We start from the raw sequence: 25,823 nt of genomic DNA on the forward strand, positions 1-25,823 counted from the left end.
AGGGGGAAGGGGAGGAGGGAGGGGAGGCGGGGGAGGGGAGGTGGAGGAGGAGGAGGGTGCCCCCTCTATCAGGGAGCTGGAGCCCGGAGGCCTTGCAGGGAGGGAGGGGCACGTGTGGAGAGACGGCTCAGCTAATCCCCAAGAGCTACAGAAATGTTACCTTGTGGACAACCTGGACATTTCTGTACAAATTCATGGCAAGACTAGACTTTGAATGTGCGATAAAAGTGAAGACATGTAGACGGGGAGGTCAAATGCCCCAGGAGCTGCCACTGAGAAACCGTGGCAGCCGAGGCCTGGGGGACGCAAGGGAGACCCTCCCGGCTCAGCGATGGGGGGGCACCCGGGCACATGCCCAGAGCGAGTCTGGAGGAACACAGGATGGAAAAGGAGCAGTGGGTATTTCTGGATGGTAGAATTATGTGTGAATACAATTTTCTTATTTTTGTTTACTTGAATTTCCTAAATTTTCTACAATAAAAACACGTTGCTTGCTTTTTAAAAGATGCTTCCCTAAGGATACTCGAAGCCACTTATTTTCCCTGCGATGACGGTATGTGGACCACTGGGCCTGAGGCCGGGGTCACAGTGACCCCCCGGGCTTGGCCTCCCCACAGATGTCACACGGCTGTGCCCTGGATGACCCACGTGCTTCGTAGAGACACAAGGACGACAATTCTGCCGCCTGCCGCATCGTAGCTGAACCTGCAGGGCTTCATGCTACGTGACACAGGCCGGACACGAAGCACAAACACTGCATGATCCCACTTACAAGGGGGACACAGAACAGTCAAATTTATAGACAGAAAGTTACACGGTGGCTGCAGGGGCTGGGGGAGGAAGGAACGAGGAGCTGGTGTTTCATGGGTACAACTTCAATCTGGCCAGATGAAACGAGTCCTAAAGAGGGACGGCGATGACAGTCGTACAACACTGGGCACACACTTAATGTCACCAAACTGTATGCTTAAAAATGGTTAAAATGGTAACTTTTATGTGTATTTTACCACAATTTTTTACAAAGGCACAATGCCGGAATCCATTAAATCACCTAGAAGAGGAGAAAAGGTCAGGGGACATTTCTCTCCATGTGGCTGCGACGCTGCATAAATAACACAAGTGCTTCACCTTGTCTTTCTTCCGGCGGGCGGGAAGCAGAAAAGCTAAAACGTCTCCGTTAGCATCACTGGCGATTCACACTCTGGATTTAGGTTCTTTTACACATTTTGCCATTCCCATTTCATGCATTTTTTCGTAAACATCAGCAATTTCCGTTTTGAGAAAGCAACTGTCTGGGGTGACAGAGGTCGCAGCGTGTGGGGGGGGGGAGGGTGTGATGAAGACAGTCCAGGAAAGCGCCCGCTCGGAGAATCCACGTCTCTCCTATGAACTGGAATAAAATCCTAAGCCCCCTGGCTGACTGAATAGACCCTTCTTGGCCAAGGGGACCCCAGAAATACCCTAAAGCTGAGCTGCTGGCCATGGGAAGGGGGGTCAGACCTGCCTCATCATGCCCCTCCCCCCCTTGTAGGAGCTGTCCTTGTAATTCATCAACAGGCCTAAGGCTGTGCAGGACAAAGCTAAACCACACCTGTAGGCCACCAATTTACTCAAGAGATCACTTGAGTTTCGATAAACGTCTGGTGGCTTGTCTCTGATTAACGAACATGGTCAAGTGAAAACATTTCAAGCCTTTCAACAAGGAAGGCTTCATTTCTTTAACCAATTACAAATCAAAGAATATTTAGGTTGGGCGCGGTGACTCACGCCTATAGTCCTAGCACTCTGGGAGGCCGAGGCAGGTGGATCACTCGAGGTCAGGAGTTCAAGACCAGCTTGAGCAAGAGTGAGACCCCGTCTCTACTAAAAATAGAAAGAAATTATATGGACAACTAAAAATATATATAGAAAAAATTAGCTGGGCATGGTGGTGCATGCCTATAGTCCCAGCTACTTGGGAGGCTGAGGCAGGAGGATAGCTTGAGCCCAGGAGTTTGAGGTTGCTGTGAGCGAGGCTGATGCCACGGCACTCACTCTAGCTGGGCAACAGAGCAAGACTCTGTCTCAAAAAAAAAAAAAAAAATTTAAACCCACCTATAACCTGCAAGCCCTCGCCCCCTCCCCCCCCCTACTTTGCCATGTCCCGCCTCTGCCGGCCAAACCAGTGTCCGTCCCACACATGGTGACTCGGGGGCTTGACACGTCATTTCTGTTGCTGTGAATGCATGAGATGCAACCGTAACCCAGCTACCATGGGCACGTTTTCTCAGGGCCTCGAGGCCACCTGCTCTGGGCCTGTCCACATATTCAGCTCAGAATAAACCTCTTTAATTACTTTACAGAGTTTGAGTTTTTCCCACAAACACTACTAGGCCTCACCCCTTTACACGATGTCACTAATGAGTACAAGAATGACGCTAAGGTTTCATAAAGGCAAAAAGAAAACCTGTTCTAAAAGACCCTGCTGACTGAAGGGTGACAGTCTCTAACAAGCACCTCATCTAAACCTGTCCTAAGGGACAGACATCCACCCCCGGCCACCGGCTGGGCTCTGCCCGCTTACAGGTAGGTCATTCTGCACCAGCAGCTGTCCTGCCAGCTGGCTGGACAAATTCAGGGACGACAGGATGCAAGTGGGACAATTCCAGGGAGAAACTTATTCTTCAATTCAAAGAGGTTTTTCTGCACCAAGGGGGGAAAAATAACACGAGATGCATCTCTATCAGACAGATTTCCAAAACACAAAAAATGGACCAATAAATACTCTATTTGAAGACAACATTTTGAAAACCGCATTGAAGAAAGAAATTTTGTGGTTCCAAGTATTCAGCATGATGCTGAAGGAAAAGCAAGCGTCGTGGAATTTAAGGGCAAAAGTCCTTCCACAGTAGACCTGAAATTTGGTATGTGAGCTGTGGGGGTGGGAGGACCATAAAGATATATTTTTACAGCATCTAAAAAATAATAGAACTAGTGATCCTAATCTGGGAATAGAAACGAAAGGGAAATAGGAAAACAGTTAACAGAATTAAAGAATCTTAGACAGTATCCCCATTTTTTAGATAAGGAAAATGAAACCCAAATACTCATGGACTTTTTTAAGGCCACAGAACTGGTGGTTGGGCTGAGCCTAGAGCTCTCTGGCCCTCATCCTGTCCCCAAACGCTGACCCCTGGCTTCCAGGCCATCATCCTGTCCCCAATCCAAGATTCTCCCAGTTGGGACTGTCACCTGGGAGGTGTACTTTATCCGAATTCTAGATTGTACCCCAAAGTAGGGTGAACTGGGACAAGAAATAAACAATAATCTAGGCTTTTGTGATCACAGCAGCCCCAAAAGCAGTAGTCTCCAAAGCGGGGTGCACTTCATCATCTTCTGGGGCACACAAAGGGAACAGTAGACATTGTCAAGTATTGTCCTTGTCCTTTACAAAGCTTATTTTAAATACACTTCAGAACGTATCAGTATAGTCCTATGGCAATAGGTATTAATGATACAAGTGAGTATTGTAATACATATGGCGGGGTGATCTAAAAAAACATTTGTTCATCGGGTGTGTGGTCACAGAGTTGGAAGCGGTTGTCTTGGAACATCACTGCTCTCTTAGATCTGGCTCCTTCATCTGTCACTGGGTTTTGTGGCCATAAAAAAATTCAGCTTAGCGTCTCGTCCTCCCACCCATCTATCTGTCTACACTGCTAGATAGCCAACACACAGAACACAGGAAGCCACTGAGCTTCCTGAGCAACCAGCCTACACCCTGGAAACTGCTATGGCCAGTGGTTTCTTGCAGACCATAAAATTCTAGCTATGTCCTTCATGCTTGGAGAAAATATATTTTTTAACCACAACAAAATAATTTCTAGAGAAAAAACCATGTGTATGCTGCTTTAGTAAGAAAAATGATTTCAACAAAAAAAAGAAGACAGAGCCCTTTGGCAAAATAAAAGGACATAGTGCATTCATCAAAAATTATTAATAATAACTCAAAAGAGAGGCAAATCAGTGCATTCCTATCTCTTTGAAGATAAGAAAATCAACTGTATGCAACAGTTAAGGATATGAAAGCCAGAGTCAATGCACACACTGAGATGATTTTAAATAAAGTATGACTCTTAACGGTCCCATCTAGTATGTGCCCTGAAGATGGCTTCTCCCTCCTTCTCTATAATAACATTAAAATCCACTAGAACACTTGCTTTTCTTTTTTTTTTTTAACAGAAGACAATCCATGGGAAGTCTTGCATTAATCCACACAATAGAAGTATATCCTAGCTTCCCATTATTGTAATAAAGAAATGTTTAAGTCTCGCATTAATCCACACAATAGAAGTATATTCTAGCTTCCCATTATTGTAATAAAGAAATGTTTATTAGCTAAGTAGTCCATTCAGATACTCCCCACTGCCTGGGTAATGCTTGTTTCACATATGAGAGATCCGTGGCTCATGGCTGCATGACTCATCCAGCAGTCGGAAAGACGACAGGGAGGCAGACCTAAGGCTACTTCCTCTGCACACAGACACACACTCAGAGTCCCTGGAGGAGAAGGTGACACACCTACATCTCGTGCAGCTGGGACAGTGAACGGGGAGGGCACCGACCAAGGGCTTGTATTCCCTGGGGCGACGCTTGTCCAACCATAGTAAGGATCATGGATGTGCAAACACGTTCTCAGCACCAAGGCAAACATTTCACCAATAGACTTGTGGTTACTGGTCGGCATGTAAAGAGCTTGGACATCGTCACTGGGTCCTAGCAAAAGTAAAAGAGCTGAACAAAATGAGAAATCACCAACTCTGCTTAGAGATGGGTCTTAGGTCCATCAGGGAAGCACCACAGCTGGTGACCCCCAAACTGGACAGACGAGTGAATCAGAGAATCACAATTTACTGGAGCAGAAACTCAGAGTATAACAGAAACCTCTGGATCCACTGCAGGAGTAGGAAAACCTAAACTGTAACTGAAAATTACTGGAGAGTTTTCTCTCTTAGGTATGGGCAAACCTAAGAGATAAAAATTCCAGGGTGACACAGGCGTTGGGGGTTCCCACATTTTTGTGGGTTTTACCTCTAGGAGCTCTACCAGGTCATCACAGTGAATACTGGACAAATACCCCTCATGCTTCTGGCAGGAGGAGGGGAAAAAATAACCATTTTGAAATAAGCCAGAGCATTCTGGTCTCATTCACAAGGCCAGCCCTCAGGAGAAACAATTTCACTTGAGACTCAACTGCTGGGGTTTTATGAGAGTCTATTCTACCTGAGGGAAGGGAAGTACTCAGCTCCAGCCCTCTCCAGCTTTCCAGTCTCACAGAGGAGCAGAGAAGCTCTGTGAAGGTCACAGCCCAGGGACACAGCTCGCTGAAAGAATGGGACCTAATCACAGGACTATAGAAAGCTTCCCCTGCCCCTACAAACCACTGCATCATGCCCACCTTTCAACATGCAATTACAAGGCATACTAAAAGGCAAAAACACAGTTTGATGACACGAAGCAAGTATCAGAACCAGACGCAGATATGGCAGAAATGTTGGCATTAGCAGATCAGGAATCCAAAACAATTCTGATTAATATGCTAAGGGATCTAATGGGAAAAAGAAGACAATATGCAAGAACTGAGAGATAATGTAAGCAGAGAAATGGAAATACTAAGAAAGAACCAAAAAGAATGCTAGAGATCAAAAACACTGCATAGAATGAAGAATGCCTTTGATGGGCTCATTAGGAGACAGGACGTGGCTGAATAAAGAAGCTCTGAGCTTGAGCATATGACAATAGAAACTGAAATGCAAAGAGAAAAAAGTCTTAAAAAATGAAACAGAATATCCAAGAAATGTGGGTCAATTACAAAGGTATAACTTACGCATTATGGGAATACCAAAAGGAGAAGAGAGAGAGAAAGGAATAGAAGAAATATTGGAATCAATGACTAAGAATTGCCCCCAAATTAATGTCAGAAACCCAACCACACATTTAGGAAGCACAGAGAACACCATGCTGTATAAATGCCCCCAAAACTACACTTCAAACGTCTCATATTCAAACTACAGGAAACCAAAGATAAAGTCTTGAAAGAAGCCAGAGGAAAAAAACATTTTACCTACAGAGGAGCAAAAGTAAGAATTACATCCAACTTCTCCACAGAAACCAGGTAGGCAAGAAGAGAGTAAAGTTAAATATTTAAAGTGTTGAGAGAAGAAAACCACCACCTGGAATTCTGTACTCTGCAAAACTGATCTTCAAAAGTGAAGGACAAATAAAGACTTTCTTGGACAAACAAAAATTGAGGGCATTTGTTGCCAGTAGACCTGCCTTGCAAGAAATGTTAAAAGCAGCTCTTCAGAGAGAAGGAAAAGCGTATAGGTCAGAACCTTGGATCTACGTAAAGGAAGGCTGAGCACTGAAGAAAGAATAAGTGAAAGGTAAAATAGAAACTCCTGTTCTTCTTATTCTTAACTGATCTAACCGATAATAGGTTGTTTAAAATAATAATAGCAACAACATATTTCGTTATGTATCCTTATATGTATTATATGTATGCTTATGTATAAGTAAATGAATGACAGCAATGAAGTAAGGGATAGCAGGGTGGAATTAGGAATATTTTGTTATTATAAGATATTTGCAGGCCGAGGTGGGAGGATTGGTTGAGCTCAGGAGTTCAAGACCAGCCTGAGCAAGAGTGAGACTCTGTCTCTACTAAAAATTAGAAAGAAATTTGGCTGGGCAACTAAAAAAAAAAAAAGCCAGGCGTAGTGGCGCACACCTGTAGTCCCAGCTACTCGGGAGGCTGAGGCAGGAGGATCGCTTGAGCCCAGGAGTTAGAGGTTGCTGTGAGCTAAGCTGATGCCATGGCACTCTACCTACTGGGCAACAGAGCAAGACTCTATCTCAAAAAAAGCCCAGATATCTGCACTACTTGTGAAGCAGTATAATGTTATTTGAAAGAAGACTTGAACTAGCTGTAAATGTGTATTACAAACTCTAGGACAACCACTAAAAGAGTTAGAAAAAAACCAGAATAGATATGCTAAGAAAGGAGAGAAAATGAAATCCTATAAAATGCTCAATTAAAACTACAAAAGGCAAAAAAACTGTAGAAGGCAAAAGTATGAACATAGAATAAGGAACAACAAATAGGAAACAATAACAAATATGGTAAGTAATAATCCAACTATATCAATAATCACTTTATACATCAATGGTATAAATATACCAACTAAACTACTGAGATTGTCAGAGTGGATCAAAAAACAAGACCAACTCTAGGCTGTCTACAAGAAACCCACTTTAAATATAAAACCACACACAGATTAAAAGTATGGAGAAAGATACACTATGCTAAAACCAAGTAAAAGAAAGTGAGAATAACTATCTTAATTTCTGACAGCAGACTTCAGATCAGGGAATGTTTTCAGGGATAAACAGGACATTAAATAATGATTAAGGAGTCAATTCTCCAAGAAGACATAACAATCCTTAATGTGTCTGTGTCTAAAAAGACAGTATCAAGATATGTGAGGCAAAAACTGACAGAACTGTCAAGAGAACGAGAACACAGACCACGGGCTGGGGGAAAATATTTACAAAACACTTATCTGAAAAAGGGTGATTATTCTAAATATATAAAGAACTCTAGAAACTCAACAATAAGAAAATGAACAATCCAATTAAAAATGGGCAAAGAGCTGAACACCTCACCAAAGAAAACACACAGATGGCAAGCAAGCATAGGAAAAAATGTTCTACATTCTACGTCACCGGGGAACTGAAAATTAAAACAGTGAACCACCATCACACACCTATCAGAATGGCCAAATCCAGACGCTGACAACACCAAGTGCAGACGAGGATGCGGAGCAACAGGCCTCCCACTCACTGCTGGTGGGAACGCAAAACGGAACAGCCCCTTTGGAAGGCAGCTTGGCAGTTTCCTACAAAAGTCAACATATTCTTACCACAGGATCCAGCAGTTGTGCCCCTTGGTGTTTACCCAAATGCACTGAAAACTTACATGCACACAAAACCTGCACACGATGCTCAGGGCAGCTTTATTCGTAATGGCCAAAACTCGGAAACAACAAGATGTCCCTGGCTGAACGGGTAAGTGACTGAGGTGCATCCGGGCAGTGGGGTAGTCTGGGGGGTGTCGCTAGTGGGGGAGGCTATGCATGTGTGTGGGTAGGGGCTCCAGGGGAACTCTCTGAACCTTCCCCCAGTTTTACTGTGAACCTGAATCTACGCTAAAAAATAAAGTGTACTAAAAAACTTTTCATAAACTAATACATGCCATCCTGTACTTTGTATTTTATTCTATTTTCTCTTTCACCAAATTTTAGTGACCTTCCACTGAACTTTCGATGTTAACACCCACTCGTGCGCCTGACGGAGTCGGCGAAGCAGTGCTCTGGGACAGTGTCCCCAGCCGGCCCACGAGACCCACTCTCTACCCCACGGGCCGCTTGCTGTGAGCACCACGTCCAGATCACTCAGTCAGTGGGCAAAGCGGACGGCGCCCTGGCCCCTGGCAGTACCTGGAGGGAGGGTCTCCATGCTTTGCGCTCGCTCTTCTCCATTGCTGTGATGAAGGTCTTTCTTTTTAATGGGGTCAATTTCGTTCCAGTCCTCCTGGGGGGAACAAAGACGACAAGTGAGTTGACTGGTTCTTAAGCACACTTTCGTTTCGCAGTTCAATACGCGAGAGTCTCGGCATGCCAGCTGTCCTAAGGACGCCCCGTCCACCCCAGAACCTGGGAGGCAGTCAAGGCGCGAGGGGAGGAAGCGTGGGAATGGCCTTTTCCAGGGGTTTGCATTTCTGTCCTCATGTCTTACTCGTACTGCACATCCAGGGAAGGGCACACTCTGCAACTCCCAGGGCTTTGCCGGTCTGCGAGGGTAGGGACGTGACACAGGGGAAGTGGATTAAATGAAATAATTCAATGGTGCTTAAATTAAAACCATTAAAATGAGGGTAGCTCTCCAGACATCGTGATGGTTTATGGACACCCTGGGACCAGATTCTCCCTAAGGGCAGCTTTGAGCTCTCCTCAGAGGGTGTTAAATGATTTGTTTAATTCCACTAACGCAGGAGGGCGAGGGGAGGCCGCCAAGCTCTTCCCGGGGCCCCGCTAACAGGCTGCCCATGAGTCAGAGCTGCATATTAAGGACTTAATGTGAAGCCAGAATGAGATATAAGCGCTGGCAGAATTCATTCAACTCATCCGGGCAAAGAATTTACTCTCATTTATCAACATGAAATCAAACGAAATAACAACTACATGACCACAGAGCTAAATATATTTTTCAACCACTTGGAATCTGATTTCTGTGAATAAAATAAGAAAGGTTTCTGTATATGACCCAAATCAGAAATATCCCATGGCTAGTAATTTTCCCACCGGACTTCTGCGAGCCAAGCTTTGTCAACTGGCCATTTTCCTGAGCAGATGCTATTAGGATGACTTGGGCAGTCATCCCTCCCCAGGGGAGAGGGCTTGGGGGAGGGGACCCGACCAGCTTGCCAGGTTTATTCAACAAGCTCTGGAGCAGCCGGGCTTCCTGCTGCCTGAGAGTCAACCACTGGAGGCATTCTGGCTCTTTATTTAAAATGTAAAGTGAGATCTGCAAGAAGGGTAATCTTCAGGGCCTGGGCCAAATGACACATTTTTTCCAAATGCAACTCACTCTGCCAATAATCTGCATTTTCACTCAAGAGGTACGGTAATTAGAGACAAGCCGTGCCTAAGCCTCCTCCCTCCCCCGCCAGCCTCTCCTTCCGTCGCTGCCTCTGCAATGAGGCGGCACAGCTGGACCTGTCACACCAGGGCTGCCACGCATGGCAGGAAGGGCACACCATGCCAGGGTGACCCCATCCTGCACCGGGGTCCTGGCCCACCCGCCCGTGTATGGCCTCTGTCAGGCCTTCACACCCCCCCAGCACTGTTGACAGTGTTGTCCCATGTTGTAACAAATGTATTAAAATGCACCTGTATCCCAATTTAAATATTTTTTGCTGCAAAAAAATGTGAAAAGACATTTATAATTTGGCCTTTGAGATTACTTGGCTATAATGAAACTTTCAATTTATAATTGGCAATGACGGCTCGGCAACCTTGGCAAACACGCAGCAGTGACAGTCTAACCTGCACAGGAAGGAAGTATGCGTGAACACTAACTCAGCAAGCAATGCAGTTACCAGAGTCACGCTGTGCAGACTTCTAATTAAGCATTAATTTTTATTTTGCAGCTGCTTGTAGCATTTCGTGGCTAATAATTTCCCCCCACAGGCATCTGGCCTCCTACATACACCGGCTGATGGATCAAACCATTTAACCCTGCACTTGAATGAAACCAAAAGCAAACACTGTGGTAGGGCTGGTGACTCCAGCTCATTTTCTACGTGTAAGAATCAAGTCATTATCTGTAGTGTTCACCAAATCAACATTTTCAGGTCAATCATCAATGCCTTCTCAGAAAATAAACATTTTTTTCTTCCTGAAAACAAGATTGATGAAACCATACGTAACCTCCCTTTCCTCTCCAAATCAACTACACCCACCTCAAAACTATGAGGACGAGGTCCGCCATGCAGCTAGGGCGTGGCAGAGTAACACAGAGATCACACATGAATGCCTGCTATGCACCAAGCATTGCACATATTCACAGACACTTTCTCATCCCTGGCATTTCATAATTCCTGTCTTACGACAAGGACACATTGGACACCAGGCCATTTGTCCAGGTTACACAGACGGCAAGAAGCGAACTCTGGCCCTTTATGTAAGTCAGAATGGGGATGACTTGGACAATTTAAACCACGTTACAAGAGCCTGACTCTGAAAATGTCAAGAAAACCCAAGAATACATTTCTAGGAGGTCACTCACAAAGGACTGTTTTGTTCTGGACTCCCAAGTCAAAAACTGCAAATTATGTTAACGACCTGCTCCTGCCGTGGAAGGAGGAGGAAGAGGAGGGGCCGCCACGGCTGCTGCCCACTTAGCATTTACTAGGCAGCAAGCCCCCTGCTAGACCTAACTGCGCACACACTCATCTTCCTGCAGTGCTATCACCAGCCCATTTTACAGGTGAGGAGGCTGAGGCACTGGAAGTACAAGGTACATAATGAGGCTGGATCCGAACCCCTGGGTGGCCCGTGCTGGAGTCCACGGTCTCAGTCGTTTTGCTGTGCTGCCTCCGGACAGGAGCACTTCCCCTCCCCCAACTAAACAGCCAAAGTTCAAGAAAGCAACATCCTAGCCATTCATGTCAGAATGTGTTTGGTCACCAGTGATAAACTCCTGCAAGGGCGGTTGACCAGATTCACTGGCTGAAGGAACGCCCAGGCACGACCCACCGGTCTGTAGACGCTTGTCTTGCCCCTCTTGGTTCTCCCCGCCCCGATCCAGGGCCTGCGCCTGACAGTGAGACAGTGAGACAGTCAGTCCCCAAAGATGCAGCGAGACGAGGCAGCCTGGCCCATGCTGCACGCACACACCCAGACACACACAAGCACGGGCGGCCACGGCACAGCGCCACAGGCCGGCACAGCGCAAGGTGGGAATGTTGGCAAAGCTCCGAGGAAGGCTGTGCACGGAGGTGGCACCCGGGCAAGGCACCGGGGCGAAGCAAGGAGAAACAAGGGGGTGGGGATGGGGCGAGTGTTCCAGGAGGAGGGAGCAAAAGGGAAAGCCGGAAATGGGAAGTCACGGAGTGGCAGGATAGTCTGAGACGTGTGTTCTAGAAACATCACTTTGGCTGTGGCGTGGGAGCAGACTGGAGGGGGACAAAGGGGAGACCAGGGGTCACTGTGGTGATGCAGCCCGGGGAGAAGGCGAGCTGGACAGAGAGGAGACGGGTACGGCTAGGAGGGCTGGTGACGCAGGCAGGAGGGCTGGTGACGCAGGAGGACAGTGACGGGGGAAGGATCAAAGACGGTGCCCAGGACCCCGACTCCAGCGCTTCCCGGGCAGGCACGACGTTCACCAAGACGAAACGTAAGGAAGATGTCTGGGCAGCACAAGGAGCAGCACTAGGGAATAAAGGTGAGTGCGGCTCTGAAATGTTGAGGCTACCGTGAGATGCCAAGAGGAGGTATCTGGAAAACAGACGGCGACACAAACCTGGAGTTCTGGAAAGGCACGGAGGTAATTCAGGCTCCTGGTGAGGAGAGGGGCCACCCAGGCAGGGTGCAAGGGCCTGGGGCTGGAGAGGCCTTCCCCGGACCCCCACGTGGGTGCTGCATTCGGTTAGCACGGGGTGATTTTTCATTCTTGATGCCTACTTCACGATGTTTGATTTCCAAAGGGATCCCAGGTCCCTTGAGGGTAAGAGAGCCGCCATCCTCCCTCTGCATCCTCATGGTGCCAAGTGTGCTGGTGGCCTGACAGTAGCTACTCGATAACAAACGAGGCTGGAACACAATCCTCGCCCTACTTACTCAGATTGATTCTGCCAGCGTCGCCCACTTTGCGGCGGAAGCTTTTCATGACAACAATCCCCCTCCCATACATTTACATACATTACAACACTGACTTACGCCCGTGTCAACACTGTGCAAAAATGGAAACGTACTGAATGCAAAATGCACGGAGAAGGCTCTCCCGCCCAGTACCCACTGGTACCCAGGCGGCGAGACCAACTGATCTGTGTGCGTTTTCTCCCTTTTGGGGGGGAAATGATGCGGTGACAGGTCCTCTCTTCAGTGCCAAGTGTGAACTGCCGAGATCAGAGGAACACCGACGTGGTTCATGAGGGGTCGACACTGCAGGGGATTCAGAGCCTGCGATCTCGTGAGCCCGCTCTGATCCTCCAGGATGGAGACCCGTCTCTGCCTCGTCTCCACATCCTCAGAGGACGGACACCGGCACTGAATGTGGAAGACCAGCCCACAGATGGACGCTGCTTCAGGGAAACATGGACAAGGGAGGGCTCCTCGGTTTTGACCAAAAACTGAATTCTGCCAGGGAAATGTGACCAGAGGTCTAGGATTCCCGCCAACCAAGCCAGGAAACGTGGTGGGGGAGGATGCTGCTGCCCCGCTGGGCTGCACCCCCTGGACCAGAGCGGGTGCACCCACATGCCGCCTCTGGAAGCACCCAGGCAGCCCCGACAATGGCGCTGAGATTTCCTCCCCCTTTGTCAGTGACACTGGGCTGGATCAGAACTCTGATTCTCTTCCTCCTCCTTATTAACTTACCCAAGCTGGCAGTGATTATTGGATGTCTGAATTTGGTTCGTTTTCTTGGTCTGAAAGCTCCAAATGCGCATCCTGCCCGCACGGCTCTTATGAGCGCACACGGCAGGGCCGACTATGCCGGACGCGCACGCGGAGTTAAGCCAGGCCCCGTGGGACCGGGTGGGAACCAGCACCCAGTGCCACAGGTAGCGGGCGCGGCGGCCCACACCCAGCCTGCTTCCAAGCAGATGGAACAGCAATGACATCTAAATAACATGACATTGTCTTCAGAAACAGCAAATCCAATAGGTTAGTTTATTGAAAGTGATAAAAATTAATTAGGTATAAATACAGGTTTAGCTATTAACAGAATACTCTCCATTATATTCCCAATGTGATCTGTCTCTGCTCCAAGATAAGAAAAAATAAACCAACAGTGGTCTCGGCTCTTGCCAGAGGCAGGTGTTGTGCTCTGCAGGGAGGCTGCGCTCAGAGGAAGGGGGCGACCTGCCCGGCGGGGGGGGGGGGGAGTGCAGGGGAAAGGCTGAGCAGGGAGAGGGGGTGCAGGGGGAGGAGGTGCGGGGGGCTGGGGGACGAGGGAGCCTCTTGGGCGCTGACTGATCACCATCAACTCGTTCAGGGCACTGTGTGGTCCAACCCTTCACCAGCCAGATGAGGGGAACGAGATCCAGAAAGGCCATGTGACTTACTGTGTTAACAAACGCTGCAAAACGAATGGCCTCAAACTCCATAGTTTGAAACGGTCAACATTTACCATCTCGCACAGCGTGTGAGGATCAGGAATCTGGATGGTTCTGGCCCAAGGTCCCTGACGAGGCTGCAGTTAAGATGTCGGCCAGGGCTGCCACTCTCTGAGGGCCGAGGACCTGCCTGCGAGGCGGCTCCCTGCAGGACTCCCGCCAGGAGGGCCTGCGCCCCACCACAGACCTACCCGCAGGGCGGCTGGCGTCCTCCCACCACGAGTGACCCCTGGGAGGCTGGGCAAGAGCGGGGAGAGAGCGGGTGCAAGAGCAGGGAAGACCCACAGCACCCCTCACGACCTGGTCTGGAACTCACTCGTCGTCACTGCCAGTCGGTCCACTAGACTCAAGTGCTGTGTCCAGCCCAGCTCACAGTCGAGGGGGCGGGCCAGGGTGGAGAATTAGACTCCACCTCTGAGAGGAGGGTTTGCAAAGAATGGAGTACTTAGAATATTCCAAAACCACTGTATTTACCAATGCCTGAAGACTTGCTCATGGCAGAGAGGGGGCCAGGCCCCTCCCAAGGTGGACAGAACACGGCTACACCCGGTTATTCATGGGGGTGCTGCACGGGGGCAGAAGCCCGAGATTTGAGTCACAAAAGGGGCAAATGCTGCTTCATCTCACACTGACCGACCTCTTATCCACGTCCAATATAAAGACTATAACCACCTGTGATTACATTTGTGAATTATGAAACACCACTAAAATAAACATGCATACACACATAAAACTCGGTAATAACAAAGAATAAACGTTATGTAAATTGCTAAATCATCCAAGGCTGCCTTCATATAATTTAATGGCTAACATCATATTTGTTAACAGAGATATAAAAATATTACTGTGGGAGAAAAAAGAAAATAAATAGGCTGTTTTTAATCCCCCCTTACTGAAATACATGCAGTCACTGCTAAATTATTTCAGTTGACTAGACCATATGCTCAGAGGCAGATTAAGTTACCAAAAATACCATCTGAATGACTGCTTGCCTCCCTCCTCATCAATTGTCTACTTTTCACTGTGATTTGATGACTGCTCAGTAATTACCACCACGACCAATCCATGCAGCAACCCTCAAGTTCCGAAAATAAGCAGGTTGCCAGATATCTCAGAAAGATGTAATAATTTATATTTCCACAGTCCATTTCTTAAGAGGTAGAAAGCACACGGCCAAGCTATTATAAACTAAACTACAACCAGACGTGGTGGCTTGCGCCTGTAATCCCAGCACTTTGGGAGGCCAAAGTTGGGGACCTTGAGGCCACGAATTCCGAGACTAGCCTGGGCTACATAGCAAGACCCAGACTCAAAAAAAATTTTTTTAAACTAGCCAGACGTAGTGACATGTGCCTGTAGTCCCAGCTACTCGGGAGGCAGAGGCTGGAGGATCGCTTACGTCCAAGAGTTGAGGTTGCAGTGAGCTATGATTGGGCCACTGCACTCCAGCCTGGGCAACAGTGAGATTCAGCCTCTAAATATAATTAATTAGTTAATTAAAAAATAAACTAATTGAAATATCATTTACTCAAAAGCAGGTTTTTAAGAATATGCTTAGTTTCCTGCTAAAGACTTCCCAAGATCAAGCATTTTCACTCTAAAGTGGTCCATGGAGGAACCAGAAGGACTAGTTTTTGTTTCTGATTCTTCAGGGTGGGTGTTCCCAAGGGCAGGGCAGAGGAATAATCCTTAGGTCTTCTGCAAGGATGGAGAACCTGCTAATATACTGTGTCACTGCCTGCAAGCTGTCACTTTCCAAACAGGGTGTGTTACACAACAACAAACTGACACACGTAGTTTTAACTCACTGGAAAGGGTTCTAAAAAAGAGAACGCCAGAGTTAGCTGGGCCAGCCAGATCACCCGGAACCACAGCAAAACTTCTCTGAACACCAGATCCTGTGCTCTGCAAAACGTCGGTGTCTATGCATTTATAAAAGAGATCGGTTTTTGCTTCTAAATATAAGTTCCCATCGAAAGCAACAGGTTAAGAGGAAGAGTGGTATCTTTCCTCCTAGCCATCATCAAAATAAAAAGGGAACATAATACACCTTAGAGACCAGATACATGTTTCATTCAGTCCCTCAAACATTTCTGAAGCATTTATTTTGTGCCACATGTAGCAGGCGTAGCTGTGAGACCTCCTAGTTCCATCGTTTAGAGAAGAGCAGGCAGAATACAGCTGGAAAAGCATGAGAAGCCAACGGTGCTTCCAACTGCTCACCCCTGACAGCTCCCAAAACATTTACCTGGGTACAAATCCAAAGACACGAAGGGTTTAAGAATCAAGACCTGGGTAGTGCAGAGAGTGAGGAACACGACAGAAGGGCCCAGTTCCCTGGATTTCCCAATGCCTTCTCCTGTCCCCGCCAATTTAATCACACCTTCAGGGCATGGGGCTCAGCCTCGGGGGCTTTCTAGAAGGCTCCCAGGCAGCTTTCAGCATTGAGAACCACTTCCAGTTTCACAGTCATTACTCCAACTTGGCTTAAGAAATTCAGCGTTGTGAAAATGGGACACGGGCAAATTTCTATTTTGGGTTCAAAGTCATAGTCTGCTTCATACATACGCACTTGCTCACAAATAAAAAATATGTTATGAGAAAAGTCACCACTTCACTTACTTTACTGTGTACCCTCAGAGAAAAGCAGGCTGGTGAGAAATAACATGGAGCTGCTCAATAGTTGAGAGTTATAATGATGACTTGTACTACAACCACAAAATACAATAGCATTGTTATTAATCCCCTACTATTTAACTTTTCTTTTTTCTTTTTTTTTTTTTGAGACAGTCTCACTCTTTTGCCCTGAATAGAGTGCAGTGGCGTCAGCCTCGCTCACAACAACCTCAAACTCCTGGCTTCAAGCAGTCCTCCTGCCTGGGCCTCCCAGACTGCTAGGATTACAGGCGTGGGCCACCATGCCAGCCTATTTAACTTTTCTAACAAGCAGAAGGGCTAGAGTATCATCCCGTACACTCACTCCACGCATGGCCAGTCAGTTGCCTTAATTTAGCCAAAATCTTTTTGTTTAAATCCCTGTGGCCACGTATAGATGAAACGGCCGTCGCTATGTGGAGTCTCCACCCAGCCTGTGCAGCCTAGACTCTCTGGGCACCTGAAATGCAACTAGGAAAAGCCTGGAAATGTGTTGGCAAGGCCAATCAGTCCTGGTCTGTCTCTATCACCTTGGGCAACTCAGGCTGCCTCTCTGGGCCTCAGTTTCCCAAGGTGTAACACAGAAATTTAAAAACAACTCTATCCGATCCCCTGAAACCACGTACCTGACAGGGCTCGGTTGAACTGTGAGGAGTGACATGTTAGACATCATGTCCCATCACTGAGAACATCACACTTGCCCTCTCCCAGTTTGAGGGTCCAGCCTTCGCTCCTCTTGCAGTTACTACTCAGGCTACTGAACTTCCTCCTTTCCTTCCCATAATTAGCTCACTCACTGACTTGTTAAAAAACGTGTGCGTATTTTACTTCTGTGGTCTTCCTCCCACAAACCTGTAACTCCAGTCTAAACATGAGAAAAACATCAGACAAACCCTAAATGAGGGATATTCTACAAAATCCCTGACCAGGACTCCTCAAAATTGTGAAGGTCATCAAAAAAAAAGAGGGAAAGTCTAAGAAACTGTCAAAACCAAGAGGAATCTACGGAGACGTGACAACTGAATGGAATGTGGGATTCTGTAACAGATGCCATGCGGGAGCAGAAAAGGACATTAGGGAAAAACATAAAAAATGTGAACAAAGTATGAGCTTTAGTAAACAACCCCATATCAGTAATGGTCCTTTAATTATAACAAATGTATCACACTAATGTCAAGATCTTAATAACAGGGGAAACTGGGTGTGAGGTATGTAAGAACCCTCTGCACACTGTTTCCAATTTTTCTGTAAATCTAAAACTGTTCTGGAAAAAAGAGAGTTGAAAGAAAGGACAAATGAAATGTGTGCACATATTTTATTGACATAAAGGGGAGGTAATTCGACACTCCTGTGCCAGTATCTGCCAACTGCGTATTTCCAGGGTGCCTGTCCATTTTCAATGGCAATTTTAAGCCCTCTCCACTCCCTCCTCCTTCAAGAGAACTCAGGTACAAATCTCTTGATAAATGCTGGCGTGAAAGCCAATTCTGCAATGAGAATGATCAGCCCAGCTCTGAGAGACGTGAGGGGCAAGGCCTGAGAGTAATCCATTTTACACCACAATCCTCTTTTCAAGAGCAGGCGATCCATCCTAACCTCCCGTGCACATTGCAGATGACCTGAGTAGGAGGCCGCCGGAGCACGGGGAAGCGCAGGCCAGCTATCAACACGCGGCTTTTCCTTATTCCTGATCCGAAGTAAGTTTATGAAGCAAGTCGGCCCTTAGCTCTTGGTGATCACGGCCCGTTCCCGAAGGCCAGAGCTGCAGGGCCTTTCAGAGGTGATACATGATGAAGTCAGTTCAGCACCTGACGCTTTAAGGGGCCATTTAGGCCCCATTCTTAACACTGGCGCCCATTCTGCCGCCCCTCTTAGGGGCATCAGCCAAAGCCCTTTCTCAACGGCAGCTGAAGCAGATTCTCTTACTTTAGAGAAATGATAAATTTCTGCAAAATAGGCTAGGAAATGTCTTTTTACACACACACACACACACACACAAATGACATGTTTTAGAAAATTCTTTCCCTTATGACTTTTGTAAAAATCAATTGTATTTTAAAATAAAAAAAATAATAATTCCCAAGAATCAAGAGGAGAAAGTGGGAGGGCAGAGGCAGGCAGCTCGGCAGGCGGGCGGGTGGCACCCTCATGGGGCAGCCACGTCTGCCGCCCTTGGGCACCGCGACCTCCCACCACCTGCAAGTTCCACGCCCTGCGCTTCTGCCTCTGTCCTCCCGGTCGCTGCCAGGGCTCCTCCCCGCCTGGCAGCCCTGACTTCAGCATCACATGCCAGCACGGGGCTGCCCAGCGTGGCCCCAGCTCTCGAGTTTGTCAGGGCTCATAGGACTGTGCTGCAACTCGGCCCGGTCACCAGCAAGTGCCGCCATCTCACACCACGGTCCCCGAGTAAATCCCTCCCACCGGGGCCAGACTCCCACACAGGTGGTTCCCTTCCTGGGCCAGATCTGTCACCACCGAGCCAGAACGGGGACAGATCTTGAGTCTGTCTTGAAGGGCATCTCCAAGGGCCAAAAGGATTCTCAAAATGATACACTACGAACCCCAAGAGGACCAAGGGTGAGAAAGGAAATGGAAAATTTGTAATTAAGCTTCTCCCCTCTGCCCCTTAACTTGTCACATATCATCATAGAGTCGGAAATTCCTGGCAACAGCCAAGCCAGGTGTGAGCGGGACTGTCGTTTATTAAACACCCACCCCAGGCCCAGCACTGGGCTGGCGCCTGTACATTCTCTTTTCCTCCTGATGTCTCCCCACCAATGTGGACAGAGCAATTCTCCCCCGAGCTGGAGATCCCTGTACAGACAATTATCTGTCCCTTCTCCTCAAAGGGAAGAATCTCAGTCCGAGTACAGCTCAGAGTTCAATTTACTTCTCTTTTGGGACCATGAGAATTGGACCTAGATGTTGGAAAAAGGGAACAAAGTAGGAAGTCAAGGAAGAAGAGAGGCTTTCCCAAAGCTGCCCCGGGGAGCAGAGGGGGGCAGTAATTAGACACTCCTGGGCCAATATCCCAGCGTTGGAAACTGTAAGAAGGGAGAGACAAGACGCATGTGTGCTCGGCTGGCTCCCTGGGACTCGCTGTGTCCAGACATGCCATCTCCAAGGCGAGGCCAGGGCTGTGCAACCCAAGGGCTGAGGAAGGAGCTGTTTGGAAAACACCTGATAATGCCTGGCAAGGTTAGTAAGCGAAATGACGGCGACCCACATGGGTTTTTAGAAAGACAGCAGATGCCGCAGGACGACCAGAAACGTGAAGCGTGAGGCACACCTTGTAAAATGCGTGCTCTCTGCAACCAGGAAAAAGAAACCTACGAGCATCTCAGTGACACTGTGGGGAAGAAGTTTCCGAACAGTTTCTAACAAATGAGCAACAGCAAATGGGAACCGTATATTTATTTTCATTAATTTAAAATGCACATGTTCTTGTTAACATTCTCCTTACCTAGGGCCCAGTGGTTACTAACCGTGTGGATATCACCCCCAAACCCTGTAAGAGTTGACCTAAATCTATTTTTCTCATAAGGGCATTATTTTATTAATTACAAATTCTTCTTTCACAAAGCGCATGTGCTAACAGAACTCTGTCACGCCTTGTGAACGCGTTGTAAAGCTAAGTGAACCACAGGGAACAGTGGCTGATATAGTCCCATCAACCAGGATGGTGGAATCAGAGCCCAGATTCTTCAACCCAATCCAAAGTGGTGGTCTCCCCACAGCTCCAAGCTCTCTTCTTAGAAGGTTGTTAGATTGGATCACAAAAGCTGAGCAGAGCACATTCACATCACCCCCTAATGTGAGTGATCTGTAGCAGGACTTTGTATAAAAACCTCCGCCCTGCTGGGCATCTGCCGGTTCTTTCCAGAGGCACAGGTCACCGTAGAGTCTTCCTCTCTCGTCCTGCCTGGGACAGGATGAACAGTGCCAATCAGGGACAACCTGCTGGATCCCTTAACTCTGGCACACTCATGTAACATGTCCACTCTTTGCCTTCAATAGCTGGGACATTTTCTATACTATCCCAATACTTGGCATTACAACATGGCCTGCAAGTGTCTCACTATCTTATCTACGAGCCAAAGGACACAGCGTAAACTAGTTCAACCTTATCGGAAAGCAACCTGGCACCCTGCATTAAGAACCAGAAAGACACTTAAACCTTAAGCCAAGAAATCTCACTTCTGCAAATCTACCCCAACGAACTAACCCAAGAGAAGGAATAAACGTTGTACATGAATATTGTAGCATAATTTATAGGAGAAAAAAATATAAGTAATTTAAAATATTCACCAATAAAAGGTTAGTTAATTTATGTTACATCCCCTTAAAAGAATATCATGCAACCATTAAAAAGTATAATTATAAAGATCACATAGCCACATGCAAAACGCTTAAGTGAAAACGCAGGAGACACATTTCATGTACACAATGAAACAACTATATAAAAATATGTATCCATATGGATTAGCCTGGAATGAAATGCACTGAAATAAAAATGATTGTGTTAGAGGGGAGAATGATGAGCGTTGTCTCTACTTCCCAAACTTTCTTTAATGTTTTAAAATTATCTTCATGAATAATTTAAAAACTTTAGCACAGACACGTTAAAGTGGGAGCTTTGACCCTATGCAACATTTCACATCAAGGCGTCATGACAGACGACCACATCTGGCTGGAGGCTACAGATGCCGCCCAAAGCCACTGGGGAAACTCACAGGGGACACAGGAGCTATTTCTAGAAGCAGGTGTGAGCTGGCCTCTGCTTTTAAGATTTGAGGTCCAGGTTCTACTCTAGAATCCAGGGAGGCCTCCCTTCCCCCTAGTCAGGGCCCAGAGAGCAGCTCCAACAGGCCTGTTGAGGGGCTCCTCTCTTCTGTATGCATCACTTTCCCTGCTGAATCTTTTGTTTTCTCCAAGAAACTAGTCAATGAAAGACCAAAGCAACCTTGCATGCTTATGGCCACTGCAGGCACTAAATATTTCAAGGGAACCATGCTGGAGGCTGACGTGGTCACAGGCAATGGCATGCACAGCGAGAGACCAAAAGCACACACCTCTAGAAGGCAACCCACTGCTGGTCTGACCGCCTGTCCCCAACACAGGGCCTGGGAACAATGACGGCAGGGCCACCGCCTCCCCAGGACTGGCATTTACTGGGGATGTTCCACGTGCCAAGTACTGGAGAGTAGCTACACGTGTGCTATTCCAGCTACATGTCTGTTCTTCACAACGTCCTTGTACTACAGTATTAATGCCCCCATTCAAAAGAAGAGAAAATTGGGACCCAAAAAGATAGAATCATGGGCACACGGCAAACAGGCAGTGTCTCTGGTATCACATCAGGATCTGACTGGTGCAGAGTCCTGGCTCTGTGCACCATGCCAGGCCGGTCTGGGATGGACTGACTGGCCCATGCCCAGGTGGTTAGGAAGGCTGAGTCCAATAAGCTCGTCCATGACACACGAAGCGGTGGCCCACAGGTGTTCAGTCAGTGTGTGGGAAGTGCCCATGCTCCTCTTACCTAACTTTGGAAAATTACAGCCTCCTACTGACACCTGCTTTCAACGGTTGCGTCTCCTGTCTACGCACTTCATCCCATTCTGTCCTAATGGAACGCTCAGGAAAAGGTGCTTTGCTGTGCGGAGCTTGGGCTCTGAAGGCAAATTTAAACTCCTGCTCTGGAGCTCACGACAGAAAGAACCATGTTTCTCCCCAAGGCAGTGACGGGAGAATGAAACGAGACAACATGTGCGACGTTGCTAACTGAGCAGGGTCTGCGACACGGCAGGCTCTCGGCACGCGCTGAGCCCCACGACCACCTGGTTAGTTACCGACGAGCAGCAGAGCTGAGATTAGTCACAAGTCCTCTTTCCACTGCTCAGACCTCAGGAGTCCACGGAACTCGGCAGGGGACGGTGGCCACCAAGATGTGCTGACCCCATGACGTTTGTCCCAGGTGGTGCTTGGATCTCACCTCCCTGCACATTAAGGTCTGAGAACTTAGCAATCCCTTTGACATAGTGTATTTATTTATTTTTTAATGCTGAGTTCCAAACAGCCTGTGTACCTGACTCTACTCTCCGTAAGCCAAAGAACCAGGTGTCCACCGGCTTGCAAAGGCAGGGGTCAAGGAGAACCTCCCCCTTGGCCTTCTGAAGGTTCACTGAAAAATCAACTCCCAAAAGACAGATAAACTGGAGAAAAGACATACAAATTTATTTAACATGTATACACAGGAACCTGCAGAACAAAGACCCAACGATACACGGGAAATTGTCCATTTTTATGCTGAGGTTCAACACAGTATGGACGGCTGTGTAGAAATGTGATGGGACAAAAAGGGTCTGATCTAATGGTAACAGACCCAACAGGGAAACCCTGCAAGACCTGTCTGTCTAGATTCTTCTTGGCCTCCCTGAGCTTGCATTCCTTCCTTCCGGGTGTGGGGCAGGAGCCTCTCTGGAACAGGGGTCTTAGGACCTACAGTCACACAAAGGAGGTGAGATAATTTTTTTACGACCAGTTTCAATATAGAAAGGTGGAGGGAAAGTTACAGTAATATCTTGAGGTTTTATGGCTGGCTTTGGGGAAAGGGGGGTCTGGTTTCCAAGACCTGTCTTGGGGGAGAGAGAGTCTGGTTTCTACGGACAGCCTCGGGGAGAGTGGGACTGGAGACAGGAGGGCAGGAGAAGGTCAGAGAAAAACCTCTGCTTCTGAGGCCTTCATTTTGAGGGACTGTTTTCTGAGCGCTGACAGAGACTAGAAAGATCTAGAATCAGAACTCTAAAACTTTAAATCATTCAGCTATCTCAGTAGCATCATCCAGAATGCTAGATGTTCGGAGGAGTGGACAGGTGTACAGAAAACGTGAGGAACACAGTCTATAAGGATGCAGAAGCCTCCACCTGACACCCTGAGACCGGCTTCCCAGGGGTGCTGGGCCCGCTGAATTCAGCGCTGGGAGATTCACCACAGGGCTGGTCAGTCTCATGCGCTTGTGAAAACCAGCCAAGACCACTTGTGTCACGTCTAGGGAATGTGGGAACGCACTTTCACTTAGATCTACACAAGCTTGTTCAACAGCATTACGATCCCAAATCTTACCAGCCAAACTAATGAACTGGGAGTGCCAGGATTTTTTTTTTTAATTGTTACGGAATTTTGCCAGTGAGCCTTACCTCCGCTTAATACCCCACATTCTTCCAAAAAGGATTAGGGAGTTTAAAACAAAAGGCCTGGAGAGAAACACCAAAGAAACGAAAGGAGACGACAAAGCAGAGATGCTGTGGTCAACCTGGATCTGTGAACTCTGACCCTCCCGAGACAGAAGTAAAAGGGGCGACAGAAACGAGGATCAGACGTGACGAGGGCAGGCACGGGCCAGAGATGTCGCGCAGCCAGCTCGGGGGGGACATCGCCGTGTCCCTTTCACAGGTGAACAAACAGAAGTCAGCCGCCTGCCGCAGGCCTGATGGCTGAGAGAGCCAGGCAGGTCTTATCTGGGACTGGCCTCGGCGGGCTGTGCCCCAGCTCACCACGCCGTCATCACCCGAATGACGTCACCAGTACCTTAAGAAAGACTAAATTTCCAGCACTAAATCCTGAAATTGCTGTGAAAGGAACAGATCTGGAGGAATGCGCTGCAGTGGGTTAGAAATGACCATTATTCTTCACTCCTCCACGGACGGCTGGGACCGGACTCTGGGTTTGCCCAGAGAGTTGCTTCAGCCAACTGGACACCGGCAACTGAGGCGACGAGGGTTACGCACCTGTGCGTGGCACCTGCCCTGTCAGAATGCCGCCCTGAGGCCACCACGCTGTGAGGAAGCTGGTTTGGGCTACGGGACAGGTGAGGAGCCGCAGGCGAGAGCTAGCAAACGCCACAGGACACGGGAGACCATCTTGGGCCAGCAAGCCAACCCCGCCGTCACCTGACTGCAGGACACAGTGAGCCCCGGGGAGAGCTGCAGAACTGCCCGGCCACCCGCAGGGCTGCGAGGAGGGCATCTGGGTGGCTTGCCAGGCAGCAGACAGCTGGGGCACGGCCGTGGGATGACACAGGACTCCTCAGCAACGTCGGAAGTGGACTGTACATGGCTGCTGCCTATGAAAACCAGGGGACACGAGATGAAAGGGCCATTCGGTCAAAAGCACTCTGCATGGGGCACAGGCTGGTGCCACCCACAGCCGGAGCCCACAGCCCCCGTTCTGATTGTCACGTCCCCCTGTAAATACGGAAAGGGTCTGGGAGGGCCAGCGCGTCGGCAGGGCTGAAAGAGCTTTTGAGCTCTAGGAGCCGTCTCGGCACAGCAATTACTCGCTTGCCAAGTGTGTTTCTGAGCCCTTTGTTAGGAGAACGAGCTGTGAAGGTCAGGGTACACAGTGAGGCCTGGCCTTGAGAGACCAGCGGTGAGCACAGGCACGGTGTGTGGTCACAGCCACGCCGGATGCCCTCCCTAACCCCTCCTCCCTGTCCTCTGCAGAATGAACAGTGCTCAACGGTTGCTGCGTAGGATTCCCACAGGTTCTGGGCACAGTGCCCGCCACGCTACACGTTCAGTAGCATCAGGCAGCGTCAGCAATGCCAGTGGAAGGCGGGCGCGGTGGCTCACACCTATAATCCCAGCACTGAGGGAGGCTGGGGCGGGAGGATCGCTTGAGGCCAGCAGTTTGAGACCACGTCTCTATAAAAGCTTAGCCGGGCATCGTGTGCACCTATAGTCCCTGCTACCCAGGAGACTGAGGCAGAAGGATCACCTGAGCCCTGGAGTGTGAGGCTGCTGTCACCTACGATGGCACCACTGCACTCTAGCCTGGGTGACAAAGCATGTCCCTGTCTCCAAAAAAAAAGAAAAGAAAAAAAAAAGAAAAAAAGGAAAAAAGCCCCACTAGCGGAAGACCTTGATACTAAGACTAGTATCATTTCGCCGAGACCCAGACAGTGGGTCAGAGAAGCCCCAGTGGGAGGAGGTGAGGGAACGACGGTGGTCGTCTAGAGAAAAGAGAGGAAGGTCTGAGCGTGAGCAGAGACTAAGGACACTGGCACAGGGACCGGGGACGAGGGAAGCCCCTGGGTGGGGCAGCTCCCGGATTGCAAGACACCCACAGGCAGGCCTGGGACTGAGGCCTCCCCGCCGTCCCCTCGGCCATCACCCCAGAAGGCACAACTGCCAACTCCTCCGGAGCCAGGAGCAGAGCTCTGGCAAACAGG

General features: G+C 48.4%; 1 protein-coding gene across 1 annotated transcript in view; it reads right to left on the bottom strand.

Annotated features, from left to right (window-relative positions):
* GALNT2 (polypeptide N-acetylgalactosaminyltransferase 2) overlaps positions 1-25,823 on the bottom strand; it is a 189,170-nt gene that overhangs the window by 81,244 nt on the left and 82,103 nt on the right. Inside the window, exon 2 of the mRNA XM_045537230.1 lies at positions 8,538-8,631. Within this exon, the coding sequence (XP_045393186.1) occupies positions 8,538-8,631 (94 nt within the window). The remainder of the gene's footprint in view (positions 1-8,537; positions 8,632-25,823) is intronic.

This window comes from Lemur catta, chromosome 25 (genome assembly GCF_020740605.2).
Source record: "Lemur catta isolate mLemCat1 chromosome 25, mLemCat1.pri, whole genome shotgun sequence".
Classification (NCBI taxonomy): Eukaryota; Metazoa; Chordata; class Mammalia; order Primates; family Lemuridae; genus Lemur; species Lemur catta.